Raw genomic sequence first — 21,332 nt, forward strand, 5'->3', positions numbered from 1 at the left:
CCATCCCCTTCCCCATTGAAGGAGCGGAAGGAGAAGAGAGAAGAGTGAGCAGAGAGATTGAGAGAGAGAGAGAGAGAGAGAGAGAGAGATAGACGGAGATCTCTGGAGCAGACCTCAAGGTGAGGGGGCAGCCCTTCTCCAAATGAATCTTTTTCCCTTTGCAAATTTCCTCCTTCTGCTGCGTGTTGCTTTCTCCCCTTTGCAAAAGCATTATTCATCCACCCTTTGTCCTCCCTTCCCCCTCCCCGCTGCCTCCGCGCCTCTCTCAGCTCCTTCATCCCTCTCCAAGCTCTGACGGTTCCCGCACTTATTTCCCGGCAACTCTGGCTGCAGCATCAGGCATCACTGTTTATTGTTTTGCTGCTGGTGCAGACCCCCAAAGCCCGCCCTGGGAGCCGGCTGCGCTGCTAATTATTCGGACCCTACCCTACTAAGGAATGCCAGCCCGGAGGGGGCCGAAGCCTCAGAGCAGATGAGAAAATCCTTTGTGAGCAGGTGTCCCCCTCCCTTTTTGTTCCCCTAAGAGGCACGGGATTCGCACCTGTTTCCTGGAGCCTCCGCCTCGGCGCCTCTGCCGTCAGCGCTGGTTGCTCGGCATCCCCCTCCCCCAGCCCTCCCTCTCCCCCACCTCCCACGGTCCAGCCCCATCTCACTTGGGGGAGCATCCTCTCCACCGCACTCCGCTTGCCTTTGTTTTTTTCCCAGTCATTTGCTCTACTCGCTTCTCTCGGTAATCTGAGATGGGGAGAGAAGTGACCCCTCCTCCCCTCCCGTGAGTGACTCTCCGGCCTTCTGTGCAGCCTCTCCTGGGCTGGATGGGGAAGCAGGGGAGAGAGAGGGAGGGAGGCGTGCTGGAGGCTGGGGAAGGAGTCTGAGAGCTAGGACCCGGCCCCCTCCCCAGGCCCCTCGAAGGTGTGTTAGTTGGAGCGCGTCAGAGGGGAGCCTGCAGGCAAAGTTGAAGGCAGCCCTGTGAAGTGGAGGCTGAAGAGTGTTCTGCTGGTGAGGAAGGCCCGTTTCCTAGAGCCAGAGCCCAGTGTCACCCTCAGCACAGCCCACGGTGTCTTCCTGGGCCCCAGCAGGGGGAGAAGACCTGAATCTGAAGATGGTCTCTGCCAGGGGGTCTTTGTAGAGAGAGTGCCTGGCGGCCCCAGGAAGCACTGGAACAGCAGGGGTGCTGGCGGCCACCGCAGAGGACAGGATGAGAGCCCGTCGCCCTGGCTTGCTCAGTCCCACTGCCTCTGCTCTGCCTAGTGGCCTAGCATTGCCAAAGCACCCAGCTGGCATCTCGGAACCAGACTTGGGCTGAACCGTCCACCACGGGCTTGAAGGCCCCATGAAGGAGGGAGAAGACAGCCGCTCACTCGCTTATCAGAACCAACAGGGGACACCTCCCTCGTTATCCAGCACCCTCAGCCATTCTGGGTCTGGAGTCTGGGCATCTTCCTCAAAATTCTTAATCAGGACCCAGCAATTATTTTATCTCATGTCACCCACAGAGTCACTGCTGTTTGTCCTGCCCTTAGGAGAAGGTGAAGAGAAACATCCTCTGCCTTGGGCCCCAAAGCACGGGTTTTGAAAATAAGGGCCTCCACTTTTGCTGCCCATCTTAGACGCTGCTCCACCCTGCAGACACAGCTCAGGAGCGCTGGCCTCCCCGACACAGTCCCCGTTGCCCATTGGTTCCAGCTGTCAGATGCGCCCGAAGGAAAGAGAGTTTCTCTCCTAGGCTGGGTGCCCAAGTCCTTAACCGAGGGCTGAGGCAGCCATTACAGAGGGCAGGAAAGAGAGACCGAGGGCCTCAGAGGCTGAGAAGACAAGCCCAGTGTTGCTTCTGGGCCAGAAGGAGTGGACCAAGGTGCAAGACCGGGCAGCAGCCACGTCTGAGGTCTTTGGTACCCGATGAGACATCCATCAAGTTCTAGTTCCCAGAATGCAGGACTCCAGCCCCAGAAGAGGGCTGGAGCGGAGTGTGTGTACCTGCCTGCCTGCTCTCCTTCCCTTTCTCATCACGCCCCTCCCTCCCACACAAAATGTGTGATGGACCAATTATATTGCAAACGGAGGCCATGAGAAAGAAGAACTGCCAGGCACCCCCAACTTTTTAAAGGCTCTGAGCTCCAGAGACACAGAGCCTACCAGTGCATGTGGGACGCAGATCCTCAAAAAAGAACTGAAAACCAAGGAAAGAACGCTTGCAAATGACGTTGCTCCCATGGCAGCGCTGGTGCCGGCGGGCTGCTCTCGGTGGAAAATGGTGGAGGCTGCTCCCGCCCCAGGAGGGAGAGACACCACCTCCTGGGCCAGAGGCCTGGATCCGCTGCCAGGCTTGCCAGAGCAGACTGTCATCCAGGGGACAGGGAGACCCAGTGCGACCGGACGCTGAGGAGGGTTGCTGGCGATGTGGGGGGGAGTAGGGGTGGAGGTGAGCGGAGCCCCATCTTCTCCATCCCCGCAGGAGGGGCTCCTCACGTGGTCTCGGCTCTCCTGATGCACCTTCCCCTCTTCCCAGGTGACTTCCATTTCTATCTGGTTCACGTCTGGGGGGGCCCTGGCCGGGCAGCCCCCCCACATCTCTCCTGCCCTGAAACACGGCTCTAGCCAACCTGCTCCGCTGCTTCACCTGCGACCGTCTGTGTGGGAGCTGCACGGCACCAGCCCCTCCTGCCCGCCAGGGCATCGTCCTCCAGCCCGTCATGCCCAGCTGCGACCCTGGCCCGGCCCCTGCCTGCCTCCCCACCAAGACTTTCCGCAGCTACCTGCCCCGCTGCCACCGCACCTACAGCTGCGTCCACTGCCGTGCACACCTGGCCAAACACGATGAGCTTATTTCCAAGGTACGCCAAGTGGGGGCCTGCCACTCCCCTCCGCTCTCCCCCCAGGGTAGTCCAAACACCACCTAGGGGTGAGGCAACGAAGTCCAGCCTCCCTCCTCCGCGTCCCGGGGTGACTCAGGGCAAGGGTAACCCTGGGGTCAAGGGCTACCCAGTAGTCACTGTCTGTCCTATGTCTCCACAGTCCTTCCAAGGGAGCCACGGCCGAGCCTACCTGTTTAACTCCGTGTGAGTCTCCCTCTCTCCTTGTGCATGTGTGCTTGTGTTGTGAATAATTTTCCTCTGGGAGAAACAGGGTGAGCCATCTGAAGGCGGCTTTGCACCTGCTGCCTTGGCCTCTCCTTTTGCGAAGTGGTTCAGGAACTCAGTCTACAGTTCTTCTGCGGGGAATCCCAGCACCGGAAGAAAAAGGCCCAAGCACTAGCCAGAAAAGGGTGGATTGCTGAGGGCAGGGGCTTCCATTTGGAGGGTTAAGCTCTCTCCAGATGGAAGGTCCTTTGGGCTGTTCGGGTTCTAGGCTGACAGAGCGACCCCACCGGGTCCTGGGTCCTTCCTGTTTCCTGAGACAGGGTCAACGTGGGCTGCGGGCCAGCTGAGCAGCGTCTCCTGCTCACGGGGCTCCACTCGGTAGCTGATATCTTCTGCGAGAGCTGCAAAACCACCCTCGGCTGGAAATATGTAAGTACCGGGGGGACAGGGCCACCCTCTGAAGTGGAGTCTCCGTGGCCCTCCAAGCCCCGGTGCCCACATGTTAGGTCTTTGCATGATCCAGAGGGGCGAGGGAGCTAGTAGTGGGTTGGACTGGGTGGGGGGTAGCGGGGTTGGGGATCAGGGGTAACACAGGTGGCAGCAGGAGTGCCGGGGAGGGAACTGCTCTGTCCTGCGTTCACGGCTTCCCCTCCATCAGGAACAAGCTTTTGAGACGAGCCAGAAGTACAAAGAAGGGAAGTACATCATTGAAATGTCACACATGGTGAAGGACAACGGCTGGGACTGAGGGGCTCCGGCAGGCTGTGCCCTTCCTCCGCATGCCCCACCCTCCCCACCCCTGTCCCCTGGCCCTGCGAAGCGTCCATACCAGCATGAGTACTGCCCCACCCCTGGGGGGAACCCGGCTCCCACCACCCCCTCCCCCGCCTCCACCTCGCCACTCCCAGGCCCCTTTGGAACGGGGCCCTGGGGTACCCCAGGGGTGTTGAAGGCTCAGGAGTGGGCAGCAGCCAGGGAGACAGACTGGGGGAAAGGGCTGGCTGTGGGGCCTTCTAGCCCCAAGGTCCTGAAAATTGAGGGGATGGCGGGGCGTAGACTCAGGCAGAGAGGACCACGGGAGGAATCGGTGTTTGCTCCACCTCTGTGAATGAACAGAGGACCAACTTTGAGTCATGGGACTGGTAGATCCTAGGCCACAGAATAGCAGGTGGGAAAAGGCTTGAGATGGAGTGAAATTTTGGCCTCAGACACCGGGAGATCCCGGAGTCTCTAAGGGTGAAGTTTCCCACCCCTGTTTGCAGAAGCAAGGATTCGTTGGGGGTGGAAATCCCAAATCCCAGGCCCTGGGTAATAAAAGAATCGCAGGGGTTTCCATTTCACTCCACTTGTTTATCTTGGCACTGAAGAGGCACTTTCAAGTATCTGACCCTTGCGTGGGCTAGGGAGAGTTGCCCTGGAACAGCCTCACCCCCAGCTGGCAGATTCCAGAGCAAGCCGGCGTTGTGGGCGTTCTCCGAGGCCCAGCCACTGCTCCCTGGCACCCAGTCCCTTGGGGGGAAGGCGGGAAATCAGTGCTACGGGGCCAGGCTTCCTCGTGGCTGCCACCAGCGAACGAAACTTTTGTATGATACATAAAGTGTTTGAGTCTATTTTTAATAAAAAGGGGAAAGCAACTGTGAGGCACTCGGTCCTCTGACTTTTCTTCCTCGTGCAAGTGCCGTACCGGTCACATAACACCCCCATCCCAGGCCTGTCCCTTCACACCACTAGGGGGCAGCAGTTGCTTCGTCAATGGCAAGACACCAGGGGATGGAGATTCAGGTGAGGTTTTGCTTATAAGAGATGGCTTTTGTGAGTGGTATTCCAGCTGGACTATCCAAAACAGCTCCTGTCTTTTGGAGCCCTTGACAAGTGAATCTGCTTTTGCCTGGTTCGGGCACCTGGAAGAGGTTTATTCCAGAACAAGGGTTTTCTTGGGTCCCATTGCCTTTCAGCCTGGCTCTGGAATGTTTTGGTCGGCTCATGGCCACACTTAAAGCTAAAAGGAAAATCGATCCGCCAAGGTGCTGCCTTAGCAGCTGATACAAAGTGGAACAAAATAGCTCAAAACTGCAGCATCAATGCAACCACGTGACGCAAGTGCAATTTTTGGCAGTGATGTGATCTTATTTTTGTGAGGTCACCGACATCTGCAGGGAGGATTGGACGCATCATGAAAATCATTGTTTTTGTGAGCTAGCTTGTTATTTACAGATTCATTTATTGATACTGCAACTATTTGTAAGCGCACCTCTTACTTGCCAGGCCTTGTTCAGCACTGGGGATGCAGTGGAGAACAAGGCAGCCACGGCCTGACTTCATGGAGCTTTCGGTCTAGCGCGAGGACAAACGAGAACCAGGCCATTCCAGTGGGTGACAAGGGCTCTGAGCGGGGATGGGGGAGTAAGCTCGGGAGCTTGTAGGAGGGGCTTAGCCTAGACTTCAGGAGTCAAGGAAGGCTTTGCAGAGTGATGACTATGACGGCACTTGAAGGATGAGAAGTTGGGTGGGCGGGCCTTCCCTGGTGGCGCAGTGGTTAAGAATCCGCCTGCCAATGCAGGGGACACGGGTTCGAGCCCTGGTGCAAGAAGATCCCACATGCCGCGGAGCAACTAAGCCGCACCACAACTACTGAGCCCGTGTGCCACACACTGAAGCCCGTGCACCTAGAGCCCGTGCTCCACAAGAGAAGCCCGCGCACTGCAGCGAAGAATAGCCCCGCTCGCTGCGACTAGAGACAGCCTGCGCGCAGGCAGGAAGACCCAACGCAGCCAAAGATAAACAAATAAATTTATAGTAAAAAAAAAAAAAAAAAAAGAAGTTACGTGGGCAGAGAGGAAGATTGAGGGGAGGGGGATATTTCAGGCCGAGAGAACTGTGTGTTAAGTGGCTCAAGTTTAGATGAAATGAAAGTTTCCAAAGCTGGAGCCCAGATGCAAGTGGGTGATAAGACAGCACAGGAAAGACAGGCAGAGGCCATAATACACTTAGGAATTTCATCTCAAGGGCATTGAGGAAACACTGAACTTTTCTTGCTTCTTAATAAGTGGAGTCACATCACCAAATGGCTGTTTTGTGCCCAGAGAAGAGGCTCTAAGAGAAATGTTAAGAATGAAAAAAAAGGAACATGAAGCTAACTGTACCGTCTCAACTACTGTTGTCAACGTCAGGATGGAGAGGCTGTCTGGGCAGAAGGGAGGGAGAGACCTGGAAGACACAGGTGCTAGATGAAGGCAAATAAGCCATGAAGGAATGATGTCCAGCACCCCCATCTGAGAGGCCTGATGGGGGTCTGTCCCATCATTCAGTTCCCACATGCCTGGTGACGCCTAAAGCCTTCTCTCAGGTTCCAGCAAGCGACCCAGAAACGCTGTCCCTCTCAGTTCCACTTCCTGCACCAAAGTTCAGGAAGGCTTGTCCTTGAAAATCTCTGACTTTGAACGTCAGACACAAACTAGCCACCTTCTTAAAGCTCCCCAAATCTGCCTCTCTCTCAATTTACTTATTAAGCCAACTAGACACTGTGGGAAACAGGGAAGTGACTGGCAGTCATTGCCCTCAAGTTCTTTGCAGTCTCTCCCGGAAGCATCATTCTGCGAGTTGGGTTCAAGGGATCCTATTAATCTTCAAGATCAGGCCGTGGGCAGTGCTGTCCGAATCTTGGATGCCCAGACAGGTGTGCCCTGGAGAAGCACCACTGTCAAATACCCTGTGACTAAGAGGGGTCATGCTGGGAACTGCAGGTGGAGATGAGGTCTCCTTTTCCTGCCCAAGAGCCAGGGAGGGAGCTGCAGGTGTGGAATGCCAGGGGCACACGAGCTCCTGTCCCCAGGGAGCAGTCCTTTCAGGTTAGCCCTTTTTCCTTTCCTGGGCATCCCCTTTTTCTCATGGAGGTCTATTCTGGTCCTAACAGTGCTTCTCCCAATCTTATCCACCCACACTCCGATCCCAAACTGAGTCTGGGAACTCCTCCTTCTAAGCCAGCAAGCCACTACTTGTATCCTTAAAGGCTTGAACCTTTGGAAGATACTCGCATACAACCAGCAGGTGGCATCAAAACCCTCTACCCCTCAGCTCCGGCAATCTCAGTTGAGAATCCACTCAAGCCTCTCCAAAGAGACTGGTGAGCTGTCAGGCTTAGGACAGGATTAGATCTAGGCTCTGCAATTTAAGAGCTGTAAAACTTTGGCAGCTCTGCTGAAACCTTTCCGACTCTCAGTTTTTTCATCTGTAAAATGGGGGTGTTACTTGCCAAAGTCATTAGAGGTCCACCATCATGTACTTAGTGTCTAGCCCGTGGACTGCACGTGGAAGCGCTTCCATAAATGTGAGCTATTCGTAGGACTACTCGTAGGGAGGATTCTGGGTGAGGAAGTCTCAACGCTGAGGAGGCAGCTGGCGCTGGGTAGCACTACGCGGCCAATGCCCTTTTAACATTGCACTGCTAGTGATAGGCGCAGACAGTAGCACAATGTGAAAAGAGCTCCGGCCCGCAGCAGAGGCATGCCGGCCCTGCCTCCTCGCCCCTTCTCCCAGTCCCCGGGCCACTCAGCTCTCCTGGCCTCCCTCTGCCCTTTCTCATCTTCAGTACAGCTTTCCTCCCTTCTCTTCCGTTCTCAGCGTAGGTCCTCTATTTTCCCCCCATTCCTCTGGCCTTCTTCCTCACGCCCTTCCTAGCATTGAGACCACCTTTTCCCTGAGGTTTTGGGGCTGGGGGCACAGGGTCCAAGGAGGCAGCTTGGCACTCAATCTTCACAGGAAATGAGCGGTAGAAACCCCCCAAATCTGGAGGTGACATGAAGCTGTGTTCATCTGGATTTGTATCTCCGGCAGCTTCCCTCCAGAGAGGAGCTGGCTGACCAGGACCAGAGAACCCTCTCTTCCTCCCTATGCCAAAGCTCGCTCTCCTTTTTAGTTTAGATAAAGGGAAGTTCTAGGCCTTAAGGGGACAGCCTCAGATGAACCTTCAGGACCAGAGGGATGGTGGAGAAAAGGTGCAGGGTCCCCAGGCTGCACAGGAGGGGAGGTGCTTCTGGAGGTAGAAGCTGCAGGTAAAGTCCCACCTCTGCATCTCCTCCTGGAGGTCATTAAATCCACTTTATGGGTTCAGCATTAAACGAAACGGTGCGGTTGATTCCCTCACCATTAGACATAGGCTTTCATTGGCAGTGGGATCAGAATCTGAGTTGTTTCTTGTTTATCCAGGGACTCCAGTTAGGGAGCTTTCAGCTCACCCAGAACTTCCCCATCCTGCCTGGTCTAACGGGCTTAAACCCTGGATAAACAATCCTGACAGCAGCCAAAGGTTCAGAGCCAGGCAGAGCTCTAGGGTGTCACATTCCTGGCTAGAGCTGTGGCCCCGGAAGCTCAACTCCAGTTCTGACCTGGTGAACTGTGTGCAGCCCAGAGGGTCAGGGGCTGTGGGGTAACTCCCCGGTGCACCGAACAGGGAAGGCCTCCAGGAGATAACCTCCGCCTTCCACAGCCGGCAGCCGGAGGAATGGCGGACAGACTCCCAGTTGGGAGCTCTTCCTCTGGGCTTCCCCTCCGGCCCCCTCCCACCCCCTCAGGAAGCAGGAGAGCCTCTCTCCCGCCTTCCTAGGCAGAGTTTGTTCCTGTAATCTGCAAAACGTTCTAACGGGGACCCAGGCCCCACTAGGGCCAGTCGCCAGGCCTCTGCTCTTGGGTTGAGCAAAGCAGTCCCAGCAGGGAACTGGATCATGCCAACAGGGGGCAGAGGAGCAAAGGCAGGACTGCCCAGCAAGTTCCTGGAGGTGAGGGGAAGATTCCTCACCAAGGAGTTCCCAGATCTCTCCCGGGGGAGAGAAGGGAGACGGGGCTGGGGCCAGGGTCCCTTCGGCTCTCACACCCAACTCACTGCAGAGCGGGCCCTGCGATTCGGCAGCCAGCAGGGCCCGTCCCCCAGCGTGGGCCCAGGAGCCATCCCCCAGCTCCTTCCAGAGGCGGGTGTGGAGACCGAGGAGGAAATGGGGGAGGGGAGGCCCCGGCTCAAGTTCTCTCCACTCCCCCTCCTCATTGGCCACCATCTTCCGGGCCCTGCTCCCCGGAGCAGCGGGGGATGGGGCCCAGCCTGCGGAAGGGAGAGAAAGGGCAGGTGGAGGGTTAGCTGGAGCGCCAGGGGCAGGGGCTGGCCCCGACTGTCTCCTCCCCCCCTCCCCGCAGCCATGGCGACTGGAGGGGGAGGGGCCCGGGAGGGTCCTGAAAGCCCCGTTCCGTGAATGGGCTGAAAGGGGCAGGGGGAGGTGGGGGGAGGGGGGCGCGCTCGCCCTCTACGCCCAACGGTGCCCCCCCCCAGGACACACACACACCTAGAGGCTGGACCACACACGCGCGCACACGCAAACTCCCAGCCACACTCGCTGCACAACTCAGCCCTCACTACACACTCACCCAAACAGCAAGCCCCGGAGTGCGAAGCCACAGCTGCTCCACAGAACACACCCCTCAAAACCCCACAACTCTCAGCCCAAGAGCGGGCCTCACACGCACACACAGCCCCTTGGCTCATCCACAACTTCTCAAGATGCACAACTCCCCGCCCGGCTGCAGCCCTTCGGCCACGGCGCTTCCCTCTGCACACACCCGCCAAGTCCCCGGCACGCCCGGCCCCAGACGGCCCGGCCTCAGCCCGGCAGCAGCCGCCCTCCCCTGCGCACCACCGCCCCGCGGGAAAAGGACCGCGAAGCCGCCCCAGCACGACGTGCCTGCTGCTCGCCAGTTACGAGCGCTGCGAAAGGAACAAATGGAAGAGATGCCCACGAGGGGAGGAGGACGAAGAGGGGGAAGGAAGACGAAGGGAAGAGCCCAGACCAGCCCCCTCCCCTCACCGAGAGAATAAAACCGAAAATCGGTGGCGTTACCCCTCAGGGCGCTCAGATACCTACACAGTGCGCTTCCTTACGTTCCTCTGCCTGCCACCTCCTTCTTCCCGGGCTCTTTCTCTGCCCTTCCCTCCCTCTTGGCTTCCCTCCCTGGCCTCGCACCCCCTCTCTCACGCCCTCTCGCGCCCCGCCGGCTCCTCTCCCGGGCCGGGCTCGGATCCCCGGCGGCCGCCCCTCCGCCCGCCGGCCGGGACCAAGGTAGGTCCGGGGACCAAGCGGCCGCCGCGCCCTGGCCTCTGCCGATCTCGCTCTTCCCCCCTCGCCCCCTTTCTCCTTCCACACTCCCTGCCGTCCATCTTGAATACTTGGGATTCTTGAATGGAGGGAGCAGGATCCGCTCCCCCAGGCTCCCATTGGCTGTGGGTTAACCCTTTTGAAACGAGATCCTCCCTCTCATTGGCTGCCAGGCTCCCCTCTTCTCCCCCAACCCCCATCCCCTCCGCCTCCCAGCAGCCGGCGAGGTCTGGGCGCTCCCGGGCGCCCCCTCCCCTGGCCTCTCAGCCCCCCGTACCTCCACCCCCGGACGCCGGTCTCCCTGCCCTTAACATCACACCCGCCACAGGGCTGCAGGTGAGGGCAGATCCGGTTCCCGCCAAATGCGGCCCCAAGGGTGGACTGGCAGAAACCCTGTTCCCAGATGCCCCTCGTGCTGGACCTGGAGACCTTAGAAGATGCAAGAGGTGCAATTTCCTGCCTGTCTCCGAACCCTCCTTGAGCAGAAGTACCTCTCCAACAGGGAATCCACGCAGCCTTTCAGCTTCACCCAAGACGATCCGAGAGCGCTCCTGAACCAACCAGACCCCCGGGCCGGGCAGGAAGAGGGCAGCTCCGGAAAGGATATCTGAGGCTCTTCTGAGAGGCTGATTCCCTGATCGCCGCAGGGCAGGTCTGACCCTACCAGGAATGTGCAGCATCTGGAGCTCTGCTCAGTCACAAACACCCCCTGGGACCAACCAACGCAGCCGCCTGGCCCTGTGCTGGACCCACGAGGGGCTCTGAGCTGGGAGCCCAGAGGGGCATAGAGGAAGGAGGCAGCAGGGGGTAGGGCAATGAGTCAGGCCTGGGAACGGGGTACCTTTGTTCTAGGCCCAGATCTGCCATAACATGCTTCGCCAGGTCATGTCGCCTCTCTGGGCCTCAGTTTCCTGATTTACAAAAGTTTGATCCGGAACTTCCTATAGAAGTTTCTGTGTGAAGATGGGAATGCTCTATACTGCATCATCCAATATGGTAGCCACTAGCCACACGTAGCCACACGTGGCTACTGAGCATTTGAAATGTGGCTACTATGACTGAGGAAATGGCTTGCTAATTTTATTTAATTTTAATCACTTTTAAATAGCCACATGTAGCCAGTGGCCACCATACTGGACAGCGCAGGCCCAGAATCCCTGTGGTCCTGCTGGAGAACAACATCCCAGGAATCTTGCTGGGGAAAAAAAAAAAAAAAATCCTGGGGCTTCCCCGCAGTGGTTGAGAATCTGCCTGCTAATGCAGGGGACACGGGTTCGAGCCCCGGTCTGGGAGGATCCCACATGCCGTGGAGCAAGTAGGCCCGTGAGCCACAACTACTGAGCCTGCGCGTCTGGAGCCTGTGCTCCGCAACAAGAGAGGCCGCCATAGTGAGAGGCCCGCGCACCGCGATGAAGAGTGGCTCTGCTCGCCACAACTAGAGAAAGCCCTCGCACAGAAACGAAGACCCAACACAGCAAAAATAAATTAATTAATTAATAAACTCCTACCCCCAACATCTTCTTTAAAAAAAATAATCCTTTCTCTTTGTCTTCAGGTGCAAAATCTCCCAGATGCAAATTGCAAATCACCAAGGGCATCAACGCCTAGGAAATATTCGAATCCCTGTCACCTTTGTCAGGAACCCTTTTCTTATGATTGTCGATCTGCTCTGTGGGAGCTGAGACACACACCCACGACACACACGGAAGATTAGGGCTAGCAGGATTTGCAAGTTTGCCCAACCTTCTTGTTTTTTCAAAGATAGAAGCCAAGATATCGACAGGAGTTAGGGTGGGGGGTGTCACTTGCCCAAGGGCACACAGCAATTTAACACAATAAACTTAGTGCATCTCTTTGGAGCTCTTATACGCCCACCATGCATACTTTATTAAGTTAATTCACTAAATGCACTTCTCTAGCCCAGGCCAAAAGTGAACTGGGGTTGAAATCAGCCAATATGGCTGATACCAAGGGATAGCCAGCTCCATGGGAGAGGCAGACAGGCTGTCCAACCAGCACGTGAATACCCAGAGCTCCTGGATTGTAAGAACATAGGTAGCTCAGAGCCTGTTTCCTAAATCAATGTGCTTAAGAGACCCCATTGTGGGATTCCCCACCATGAGGAGAGAAAGCCAGCCGAGAGACAGAAGAGTGAGCCTGGGTTTATCCTTGGGTTAAAAGCAGGAAGCAGAATTAGCAAGCAGCTGGGGCTTTTGTAGGAGGAGGGGTGCAGGGTGTCTAGGATTCTGGTAGCTACAGGCTTGGTGCATACAGGGCCCTAACCCAGCAGACAGAACAGCCCCAGGAGCTGGTAAAAGGGACTGTAGCACCTGCCTGAGCTTGTACAGATCCTTGTCCAGTCCCCACTTGTGGAGGGCGTCTGCCTGGGTAATGTGCGCTGGGTAAGGGGAAGGCACAGAGCTGCCTGGAGAATGGCTTCTGTCCTCAGCACTTCTTTATTACAGGTGAAAATTGCTAATTGACTTCTCTGGTGACAGACAAAGAGTTCGGAGGAGGGAAGGATTGCTCCCAGTTGGGAATGGAATCTAAGAAGGCTTCCTGGAGGAAGTAGCATCTAAGACTTGAAGACCAGAAAGGATTTAAAGACAAGAAGATGGGAGGAAGGAAGACCAGGAAATGGCAAGGAGAGGAGACAACACAAAGGCTGGAAGGTGGGGAAATGGTGGTATGTGCTTAGAATGGGTTGTAAATTCAGTAGGAACCTAGGATATAGGAAGGAGAATAGCAAGGATGGAAAGTCAGGCTGAGAAAGGTTGTGGAGGGCTTGAACACTTCCCTCTAGGCTAGGCTCAGCTCCAATGACATCATTTTTCTTGAAGATGCCCTTACCCTTTTCCCCTGCCAAGAGATGCCTCCTACCTATTCATCAAGCTACCCCAGTGCCTCCACCCTCAGGTTTCTGCAGCTTCTACCTTAGTCTGAAGGCTGCCATTTGTGTTCCACAAACACCCTTCCCAAGGCAGAGTGGACTCTGGTTCCCCGCGAGGGGATGGACTCTCTTTGGTCCCTCTCAGCTCAGTCTCCAGTCTCTGGATTCCCTGTGCCCAGGTGTGAGCTGCATAAAGAAGGCTTCCTTTTTCACTTACCACCTTTTAAACCTCTGTACAGCCCCATCCCATCTCAGGAGTTTAAAATGGAGGCCAAGGGACTTCCCTGGTGGTCCAGTGGTTAAGACTCCGTGCTTCCACAGCAGGGTGCATAGGTTCGATCCCTGGTCAGGGAACTAAGATGATGCACAGTGCGGCCAAAAAAAAAAAAAGGTACCCAGGAGCTATTTGGCCCCAGCCCCTCTTACATTCTTTTCTCCCCCTTCCCCCCCTCGGGACTTCCAGAGTGCTCCTGGGCTTTGCAGTACCCTTTCTTCCTCACCATCCCACAGTATGTCCAGGATCTTTCTGGAGGTGGCCCTTTGCCCTCCTCCCTAATCTCTGGAGTCCTCCCCAGATTCCAGTATACCACTTGTGAGACAGCAAGACCTCTACCTCAGTCCTCTGCCTCTTGGAAGGACGCAGTCTGAAACTAATATTAGAGACATGTTGCCTCTCTGCTTAAACGTCAGTGGAGGGAACTTGGCTTCATGGCTCCTAACTCAGAGGTGACACAGGCCTTTCCATATGTGTCTCTCTCCTTTCCCCTTCTTCCACAATAAGGCGCCTTTGTGTCTCCTCTCAGCTGCTTATGTGTCTGAGGGCTTCCTGTGTGGAAGCCTCTGGAATCATTGCTGGAAAACATTCATAGCCCCAAGGTGCTCGTAGTTGAGGGTTACAAGGCAGACACATAAAGAGGAAAGTCAGAGAACGACAGGTGTCCAAATAGACGCAAGAACCTTCTTTGGGAGGCAAACCCATTTCCCCGAGGTCTTGATGCTATCCTTGCTTCATCAGTTGCCCCATTTATTGCATCTCCAATCCCCTTCCATGAGCCTAGAGCAAGGTTCAGCAAACTATAGCCCACGGATGAGATCTTGCCCTTTGCCTGTTGGGGTTTTTTTTGTGTTTTTGGTGTGTGTGGCTTTTTTTTTTTTTTTTTGGTAAATAAGGTCCATTGAAACACAGCCCTGCTCACTTGGTGACACATTGCCTATGGCTGCTTTCACACTACAATGGCAGAGTTGAGGGGTCACCACAGAGACCACCCTACGGCTGGTAAAGCTTAGTATATTTACTAGCTCGCTCTTTACAACAAAGGTTTGTGAACAGTTTTGGACCCTGTCATCTCAGAAAGCTGTAACAGAACTCAAGGAAGTCAACTGAAATTACTCTGAGATGGGAGTGGAAAGGCACAGCCCAGACTTTCCCCCTCAGCCTACAGATACGCTCAAATCTTCCCATAACCCACCGTGAAACTTCTCACAATGCTGGTCAGTTTGCCACATCTCCCCTTCATGTCCCACCCACTCTTAAACCTATGCAGTCTGGCTTTTGCCCCTACTTTCCCCTGGAATGTTTCCCACTGGGACCACCACGGACCTCCCCATCCCTGGCCCATCATTCTTTTCTCGATTCTCATCACACACAACCTCTCTTTAGCTTCTGCCTCTCTTGACTGTATCCGTCTTGAAATGCTCATGGTTTCTGGGAGACTAGACCAGTCTTGAACTGCCTCTTATGTCTCCAACTATTCCTCCTCAGGTCCCTTCCCGTGGGTGTTCTTCCCTCCCCTGCTGCTTAAATACACATTCTGCAAGGATTTGTCCATGACCTCTTCTCCCCTCAAGCCTTCTCACTGGACAAAATCATCCACATACCTGATTTTAACACTCTCATTTACGTTGATGACTTCCCAATGTACAACTTCCGAACTGAAAGCCCAGATTTCTAACAGTGTGCTGCAGCTCCTCAGGTGCTTGTCTTAGCGACCAGACAAGCTGAATTTGTTCCCTATCGAGCACATCATCCTATACCTCTGCCCCTCACCTACTCACCTTTGCCTCTTCTTCCATCTGCCCCTTAATTGTTGCTCTTCCTAAGAGATCTGCCCTTGGCCCTTCTCTCTTTGAGGGCAATTTCATCCATTTTTACAGTTTCAACAATCACCTGTGCAAGAATCGCTGCCCAAGTCTATTGGGGTTGGCAAAAAAGTTCGTTTGGGTTTTCCCATAACATGAAAAAACCCAAACAAACTTTTTGGCCAACCTAATATATCTCCAGGTATGTTTGCAGCTGCTTCCTTACATTCCCAAGTAGATGTATGAGGTAGGTATCAGGTGCTTTTGCCTGCCTGAATTCCATCCTGCTTCTAGTAACACCTTAGCTCTCCTCTGGGGAGACAGCTGTTCTCTACTTTCGTTCCGCATGGTTCACACGAGGCTGACCTCACCTACCCCTTCAGGGGCAGTCCCACAACCCACGTGTATTAGGTCTATGGCTGTATAACAAATTAGTCCAAAATTTAGTGGCTTAAGACAACACACATTTATTTTCTCACAGTTTCTGTGGGTCAGGAATCTGGGCAGGGTTTGGTTGGGTCCTCTGATCATGGTCTCTCATGAGGCTGCAGTCAAAGTATCAGGGCTGGGGTCTCATCTGAAGGCTCAAAGGGGAAGGAGTTGCTTCCACGTTAACTTTCAGAGTTGTTGGCAGGATTCAGTTCCTCAAGTGCTGTTGGACTGAGGGTCTCGGTTCCTTGGTGGCCGTTGGCCACCCTCGGTTCCTTGCAATGTGGGTGTCTCCAACATGGCAGCTTGCATTAGCAAAGCCAGCAAGAGAGAGTCTGCTAGCAAGATGGAAGTCGAAGTCTTTGTAACCTAATCACAGAAGTGACAACCCCTCAACATTGCCATATTCTGTTGGTTAGAAGTAAGTTACTCAAGAGGAGAAGATAAAACAAGAGTATGAATCTAGGAGGCAGGATCACTGGGGGACATAATTGAGGCTGTCAACCACAGAAGACTGAGCCAATTAAACAACAATAATTGATTCAAGGATGGGTATCTGATCAAAGTCAATCAGAATTAGACCTGAGGGGCTTCCCTGGTGGCTCAGTGGTTAAGAATCTGCCTGCCAATACAGGGGACACAGGTTCGAGCCCTGGTCCAGGAAGATCCCACATGCCGCGGAGCAACTAAGCTTGTGCGCCACAACTACTAAGCCTGCGCTCTAGAGCCCGTGAGCCACAACTACTGAGCCCACGAGCCACAACTACTGAAGCCCGCGCACCTAGAGCCTTGCTCTGCAACAAGAGAAGCCACCGCAGTGAGAAGCCCACGCACCACAACGAAGGGTGGTCCCCACTCGCCGCAACTAGAGAAAGCCTGTGTGCAGCAACATGAAGACCCAACACAGCCTAATTAATTAATATTAATTTAAAAAAAAAACCAAAAACATGCACGCGTTAAAAAAAAAAAAAAGAATTAGACCTGAGATGTTTGCCAGAACTTTGGAGAGAGTGGAATTGCTGGCATAGTTTTGCTGGCAGAAGAGGGTAAGCTTGAAACTGCTGTTGGTCATAACCACTGCCTCGTGGAGAGGAGAATCTGCCTAAACTGGAAACATAATAAGGAACAAGAAGGCAAGAGATGGGGAGAGACAGATGCCTGATAACATCATGTGAGAACCTGATACAGCCATGCCTACAGCAGAACCTCTCGAGTTTTCAGTTATGTAAGCCCGGACATTCCTTCTACTCACATCGGTTTCAGATGGATTCTGCCACCCACAACCAAAAGGTTCCTAATGGATAAAATGTCTCAGAAATACCTCGGATTCAGTTTGCCCAAACCCAATTTAATGATCTTACCTTCATCTTCCCCACAAACCTGCTTCTCTTCCTTGATTCTATTTTGCAGTTTAAAAGCATAACACAATTGCTTGGGGTGAAAACCTTGAAGTCATTTTTGCCCTTCCTTACTTGCTGTGGAGGTTGGAATAGCCCACGCAACATGGGCTCTATAGAACCGTAGGAGATACCTTTTTCCTTCGCAAAGATGGGGGAGGCTCTAAGGTGACCCAATGAAATACAATCTTAACTATACAGCTAAACAAGTAACTAGGTTTTCCTCCAAGTCATTAGAATCTTACAGAATTTCTGGATGTGAATCACACGATTCAGAGGATGAGAATACTGTATCTGACCCTCATATCAAAACATACCATAGACAAAGTGAAATTCTGGCAAACTGCCTGGTGACCGTGTCCTTTGGAAGGCACCCCGGACTGGTTTTGTGAAAATATTCCTTCTGTCTCTAAGGCAGACTAAAAGAATTGTGTCATTTGGAAGTCAGTCATAATTTCTTTGACGTCTTTCTCCTTAGAATTCCAATCAAAATTCTAATCTTTACCTTCCTTTCCCTCTGCCGCCTTCATCCGGAATTGCCCTAAATCCTGTGCATTCTACCTCTCAGATATGCCCTGTTTTCTCCATTCCCCTGTCAGCTCAATATCCACCTTGGGGTTTTGGATCATCTTCTGAAAAACTTTCTTTCCAATCTCCACTCCGTCAGAGTGTGAGTCGACAACACAGACTTCAGATCATCTGCCCCAAACTGTGATGGCTCCCTGGTGCTTAGACAATGCTTTCTAACCTTTATTGCGTTATGGACCCTTTATTTTTTTTATTAAAAATTTTTTTCGCCTCATTGCGTGGAGTTGCAGGATCCTAGTTCCCCGACCAGGGATCAGACCTGTGCCCCTTGCAGGGGAAGCACGGAGAGTCTTAACGACTGAACCGCCAGCGAAGTCTCTGGACCCTTTTTTTAAAAAGCTGATGAAATCTATGGGTAAGGTAACTCTTTCTGGAAAAATCTGTATTTTGTGTTTTGGTGTACATTTCAAGAGGATCACGTGATCCCTCTGGCGTCTGCAACGTGGGCTCTATAGAATATTTAGATATTCCTAAATGGAATATTTAGATATTCCTAAATATCTTGATGACATAGCCTCTCATCAACTCGGGTGAGACCTTCATACAGAGACTACATTCCAAACTTCTTCGCATGGCATTCGATGCCTTCCAGACTGAACTCTACCTGCCTTTCTAGCTGCACCTTCTGCCTCGTGCAGTTATGGTTAGTTTATGTCCGATTCCCCACCAGGCCAAGAGCCTCCCTTAAAGCAGAGATCGTGCTTTTTTATTTTTCCTTGTTATGTCTCCCCAGATGGAACGAAAATTTCTCAGGAGCAACAATCAGAATGCCTAGATTAGTGCAGGATCAATTGTTAGTTCACTGCTAGGGTTTTTTTTAAATTTATCTTATTTTGGTGAGAATACTTAACAAACACTTAACATGAGATCTACCCTCTTAACAGATTTTTAAGGGTACAATACAGTATTATTGACAATAGGTACAAGGGTGTACAGCAGATCTCTAGGATTTATTCATCTTGCTAATTGAAACTTTACGCTGGTTGATTAGGAATTTTCCATTTCTCTCTCCATCCAGCTCTTGGCAATCACCGTTCCATTCTTTGATTCTAAGAGTTTGACTATTTTGGAAACCTCATGTAAGTGGAGTCATGCAGTACTTGTCTTTCTGAGATGGGCTTATTTCATTTAGCATAATATCTTCAAGGTTCACCCATGTTTTCACATATTGCAGAATTTTCTTCTCTTTTAAGGCTGAATAATATTCCATGTACGCCTTTACCACATCTTCTTTATCCGTTCATTGTCGATGGACAGTTGTTTCCACATCTTGACTATTGTGAATAGTGTTGCAAACTATTAATTTAAGATTTATTAATTTCTAACAGCAAAAGGATTTTAGGGTGATGGGCCTAGCTAGTACGATACAATGCCACAGGCTCCAGATCTATATTTGGGGAGAGTTCTGATTTCAAAAGTTTTCAGTTTTAGTGGACCCCACAGGGATGGGAACTTCTCAAATCTTGTGCCATGATTTTGGTTTAGAAAACCTCCCCACTGGTGAACTTCTCACCACATTTGCCAGTACTAATGCCAGGAATCATTTTTGGTAGCTGGAGCCCTTTGGGACCCTGGAGAGACTTTTTAAAAAAAAATTTTTAATTTAATTTAGTTTTTATTTTTTGGCTGCATTGGGTCTTTGTTGCTGCGCGCGGGCTTTCTCTAGTTGCGGCGAGCAGGGGCTACTCTTCGTTGCGGTGCGTGGGCTTCTCATTGCGGTGGTTTCTCTTGTTGCGGAGCACAGGCTCTAGGCACGCGGGTTCAGGAGTTGTGGCACACGGGCTTAGTTGCTCTGCGGCATGTGGGATCTTCCCAGACCAGGGCTCGAACCCATGTCCCCTGCATTGGCAGGAGGATTCTTAACCACTGCGCCACCAGGGAGTCCGGACCCTGGAGAAACTTAAAGAACTGGTTCGGGTGGTGGATTCTTAGGTGAGTTTATTGATCTCATATTGTAGCTCTGACTCAATCCCCACCCCCAGCACAAGCCGGAACAAGACATAGGAATGTCTCCTCTGTGGCACCAAAATGGACTTTCTCAGGAAATCTGGGGTGAGAGAAAATTGCTTCCCTTTGGCCACATTTCAAAATTCCTCCCACGTTCCAGTCACCCCCGCCCCCACCTCCCACTACATGGGACATTTCATACCACACGGTGGGAAGTAGAAGGAAGATATTATCAGTCCATAAAAGTGCATGATCTCCGGGGACAAGGACTCTGTCTGTCTTGTTTGACATTATGTTTCCAGGGCTACAACAGTGCCTAGCACATAGTGGGCTCTCAACTTCTACTTGTTGAATGAATGAATGAATGAATGGGAAAACGGGAGAAGTCAATGATTTCGGCTTCTAACTTACAAATGTTTGTCCTCAGAACCTCTATCATTTCTTTGTGGGCACATGGATCTTGTGATTTCATCCAACCATAAGCACTGAAGGATCTAGGTCCTACTAGACCTGTCAGGATCAATGGGATGACTTCAGATTTCTCTCATACGTAACATATGCAGCATCGATAAATCAGATGCCCTCATTGTGCGCAAGGGCCTCACATGATGGTATCAACGTGCTATGGTTGGAGTTATCAGTTAATATTAGTTTCTACCTCATGACCCATTATGGCCACTAAAGCTCCAGCCATCATGTTTTATTCCAGCCAATAGAAGGCAGGAAGAAGGACTGAAGAAGGGTGTGCCCCTCTTTTTTTTTCTTTTTTTACGTTAAATTATTAAGAATATTTATTTTTGGACCATTATCATTTTTTTGTCCACTTTTTATAAGTTTCCTACAATGAATGCGTGGGTGTGCCCCTCTTTTAAAGAGACTTTCCAGGGACTTCCCTGGTGGCCCATCCAGTGGTTAAAACTCCGAGCTTCCACTGCAGGGGGCACGGGATCAATCCCTGGTCAGGGAACTAAGATCTCATATGCCGCATGGCATGGCCAAAAATAAATTAAAAAATAATAATAATAAATAAAGAGACTTTCCAGAAGTTACCTATGATTCTTCTCCTTACATCCCATTAGCCAGAACTTAGTCACATGGCCACAGCTAATTTCAGGGGAGGAAATCTTTATTTCCTCCAGGTAACCAGCTAAAAACTCAGGGGCTCTATTACAAAGGAAGAAGTGGGGAACATATTGGGGGAGACTGTTAACACGTTGGGAGAGGTGGTTTGACCTGGAAAGTCTTACAAAACCAGAGAAACTTCTCTCTACTCACAACCCCACTCACTGCTCTCATCTGTGGCGCAGTGGCCACCAGCCCAATCCCACGTGAGAGTGGAGGGGTCTGTGCAGTGGTGAGAAAGCATAGCTGCTGGAGTCAGATAGCCACAGGTTCAAGTATGTCTCTGGACCTCTCCTTTCTTCCCTTTCTGAAGTGAAGAAAACAATGCCCATTGTGTAAAGTTATGGTGGGATTTCCTGGGAAATCCCTGGGACAGACTTGTTGCCCATGAATGGTGCTTTTTAAAAAAATTGTGGTAAAAAAATCTATACAATTTACCCTTTGAACCATTTGTAGTGTACAGCACAGAAGCGTTAACTATATGCACATTGTCGTGCAACAGATTTCTAAGACTTTTTCATCCTGCGAAACTGAAACACTGCACGTGTTGAACAGCAAGGCCCCTGTTCCCTCTCCCTCCAGCCCCTGGCAGCCACCATTCTACTCTCTAAGAGTCCCACTACTTTAGATGCATCACATCAGTAGACTTGTACATCATTTGTCT

At 52.4% G+C, this 21,332-nt stretch overlaps 1 protein-coding gene across 2 annotated transcripts; it reads left to right on the forward strand.

Annotated features, from left to right (window-relative positions):
* YPEL4 (yippee like 4) lies at positions 1-4,713 on the forward strand. Of its 2 annotated transcripts, XM_079929827.1 has the most exons (5): positions 1-119; positions 2,510-2,834; positions 3,016-3,059; positions 3,401-3,509; positions 3,739-4,713. In XM_079929827.1, exons 2-5 carry the CDS (start codon positions 2,694-2,696, stop codon positions 3,826-3,828), a joined length of 384 nt encoding a protein of 127 aa, XP_079785953.1. In that variant the 5' UTR covers positions 1-119; positions 2,510-2,693; the 3' UTR covers positions 3,829-4,713. The 2 variants fall into 2 exon arrangements, with proteins under 2 accessions (XP_079785953.1, XP_079785954.1); XM_079929828.1 differs by lacking the exon at positions 1-119 and having other exon boundaries at positions 2,369-2,834.
* Positions 4,714-21,332: the final 16,619 nt, after the last annotated feature.

Source organism: Stenella coeruleoalba (genome assembly GCF_951394435.1).
Source record: "Stenella coeruleoalba genome assembly, chromosome: 8".
NCBI lineage: Eukaryota > Metazoa > Chordata > Mammalia > Artiodactyla > Delphinidae > Stenella > Stenella coeruleoalba.

Coding starts and splice junctions, on each gene's coding strand:
- YPEL4 (XM_079929827.1), top strand. CDS start 2,694: ATGCCCAGCTGCGACCCTGGCCCGGCCCCTGCCTGCCTCCCCACCAAG. Junction 2,835..3,015: donor ACGATGAGCTTATTTCCAAG/GTACGCCAAGTG, acceptor ATGTCTCCACAG/TCCTTCCAAGGGAGCCACGG. Junction 3,510..3,738: donor CCACCCTCGGCTGGAAATAT/GTAAGTACCGGG, acceptor CCCCTCCATCAG/GAACAAGCTTTTGAGACGAG.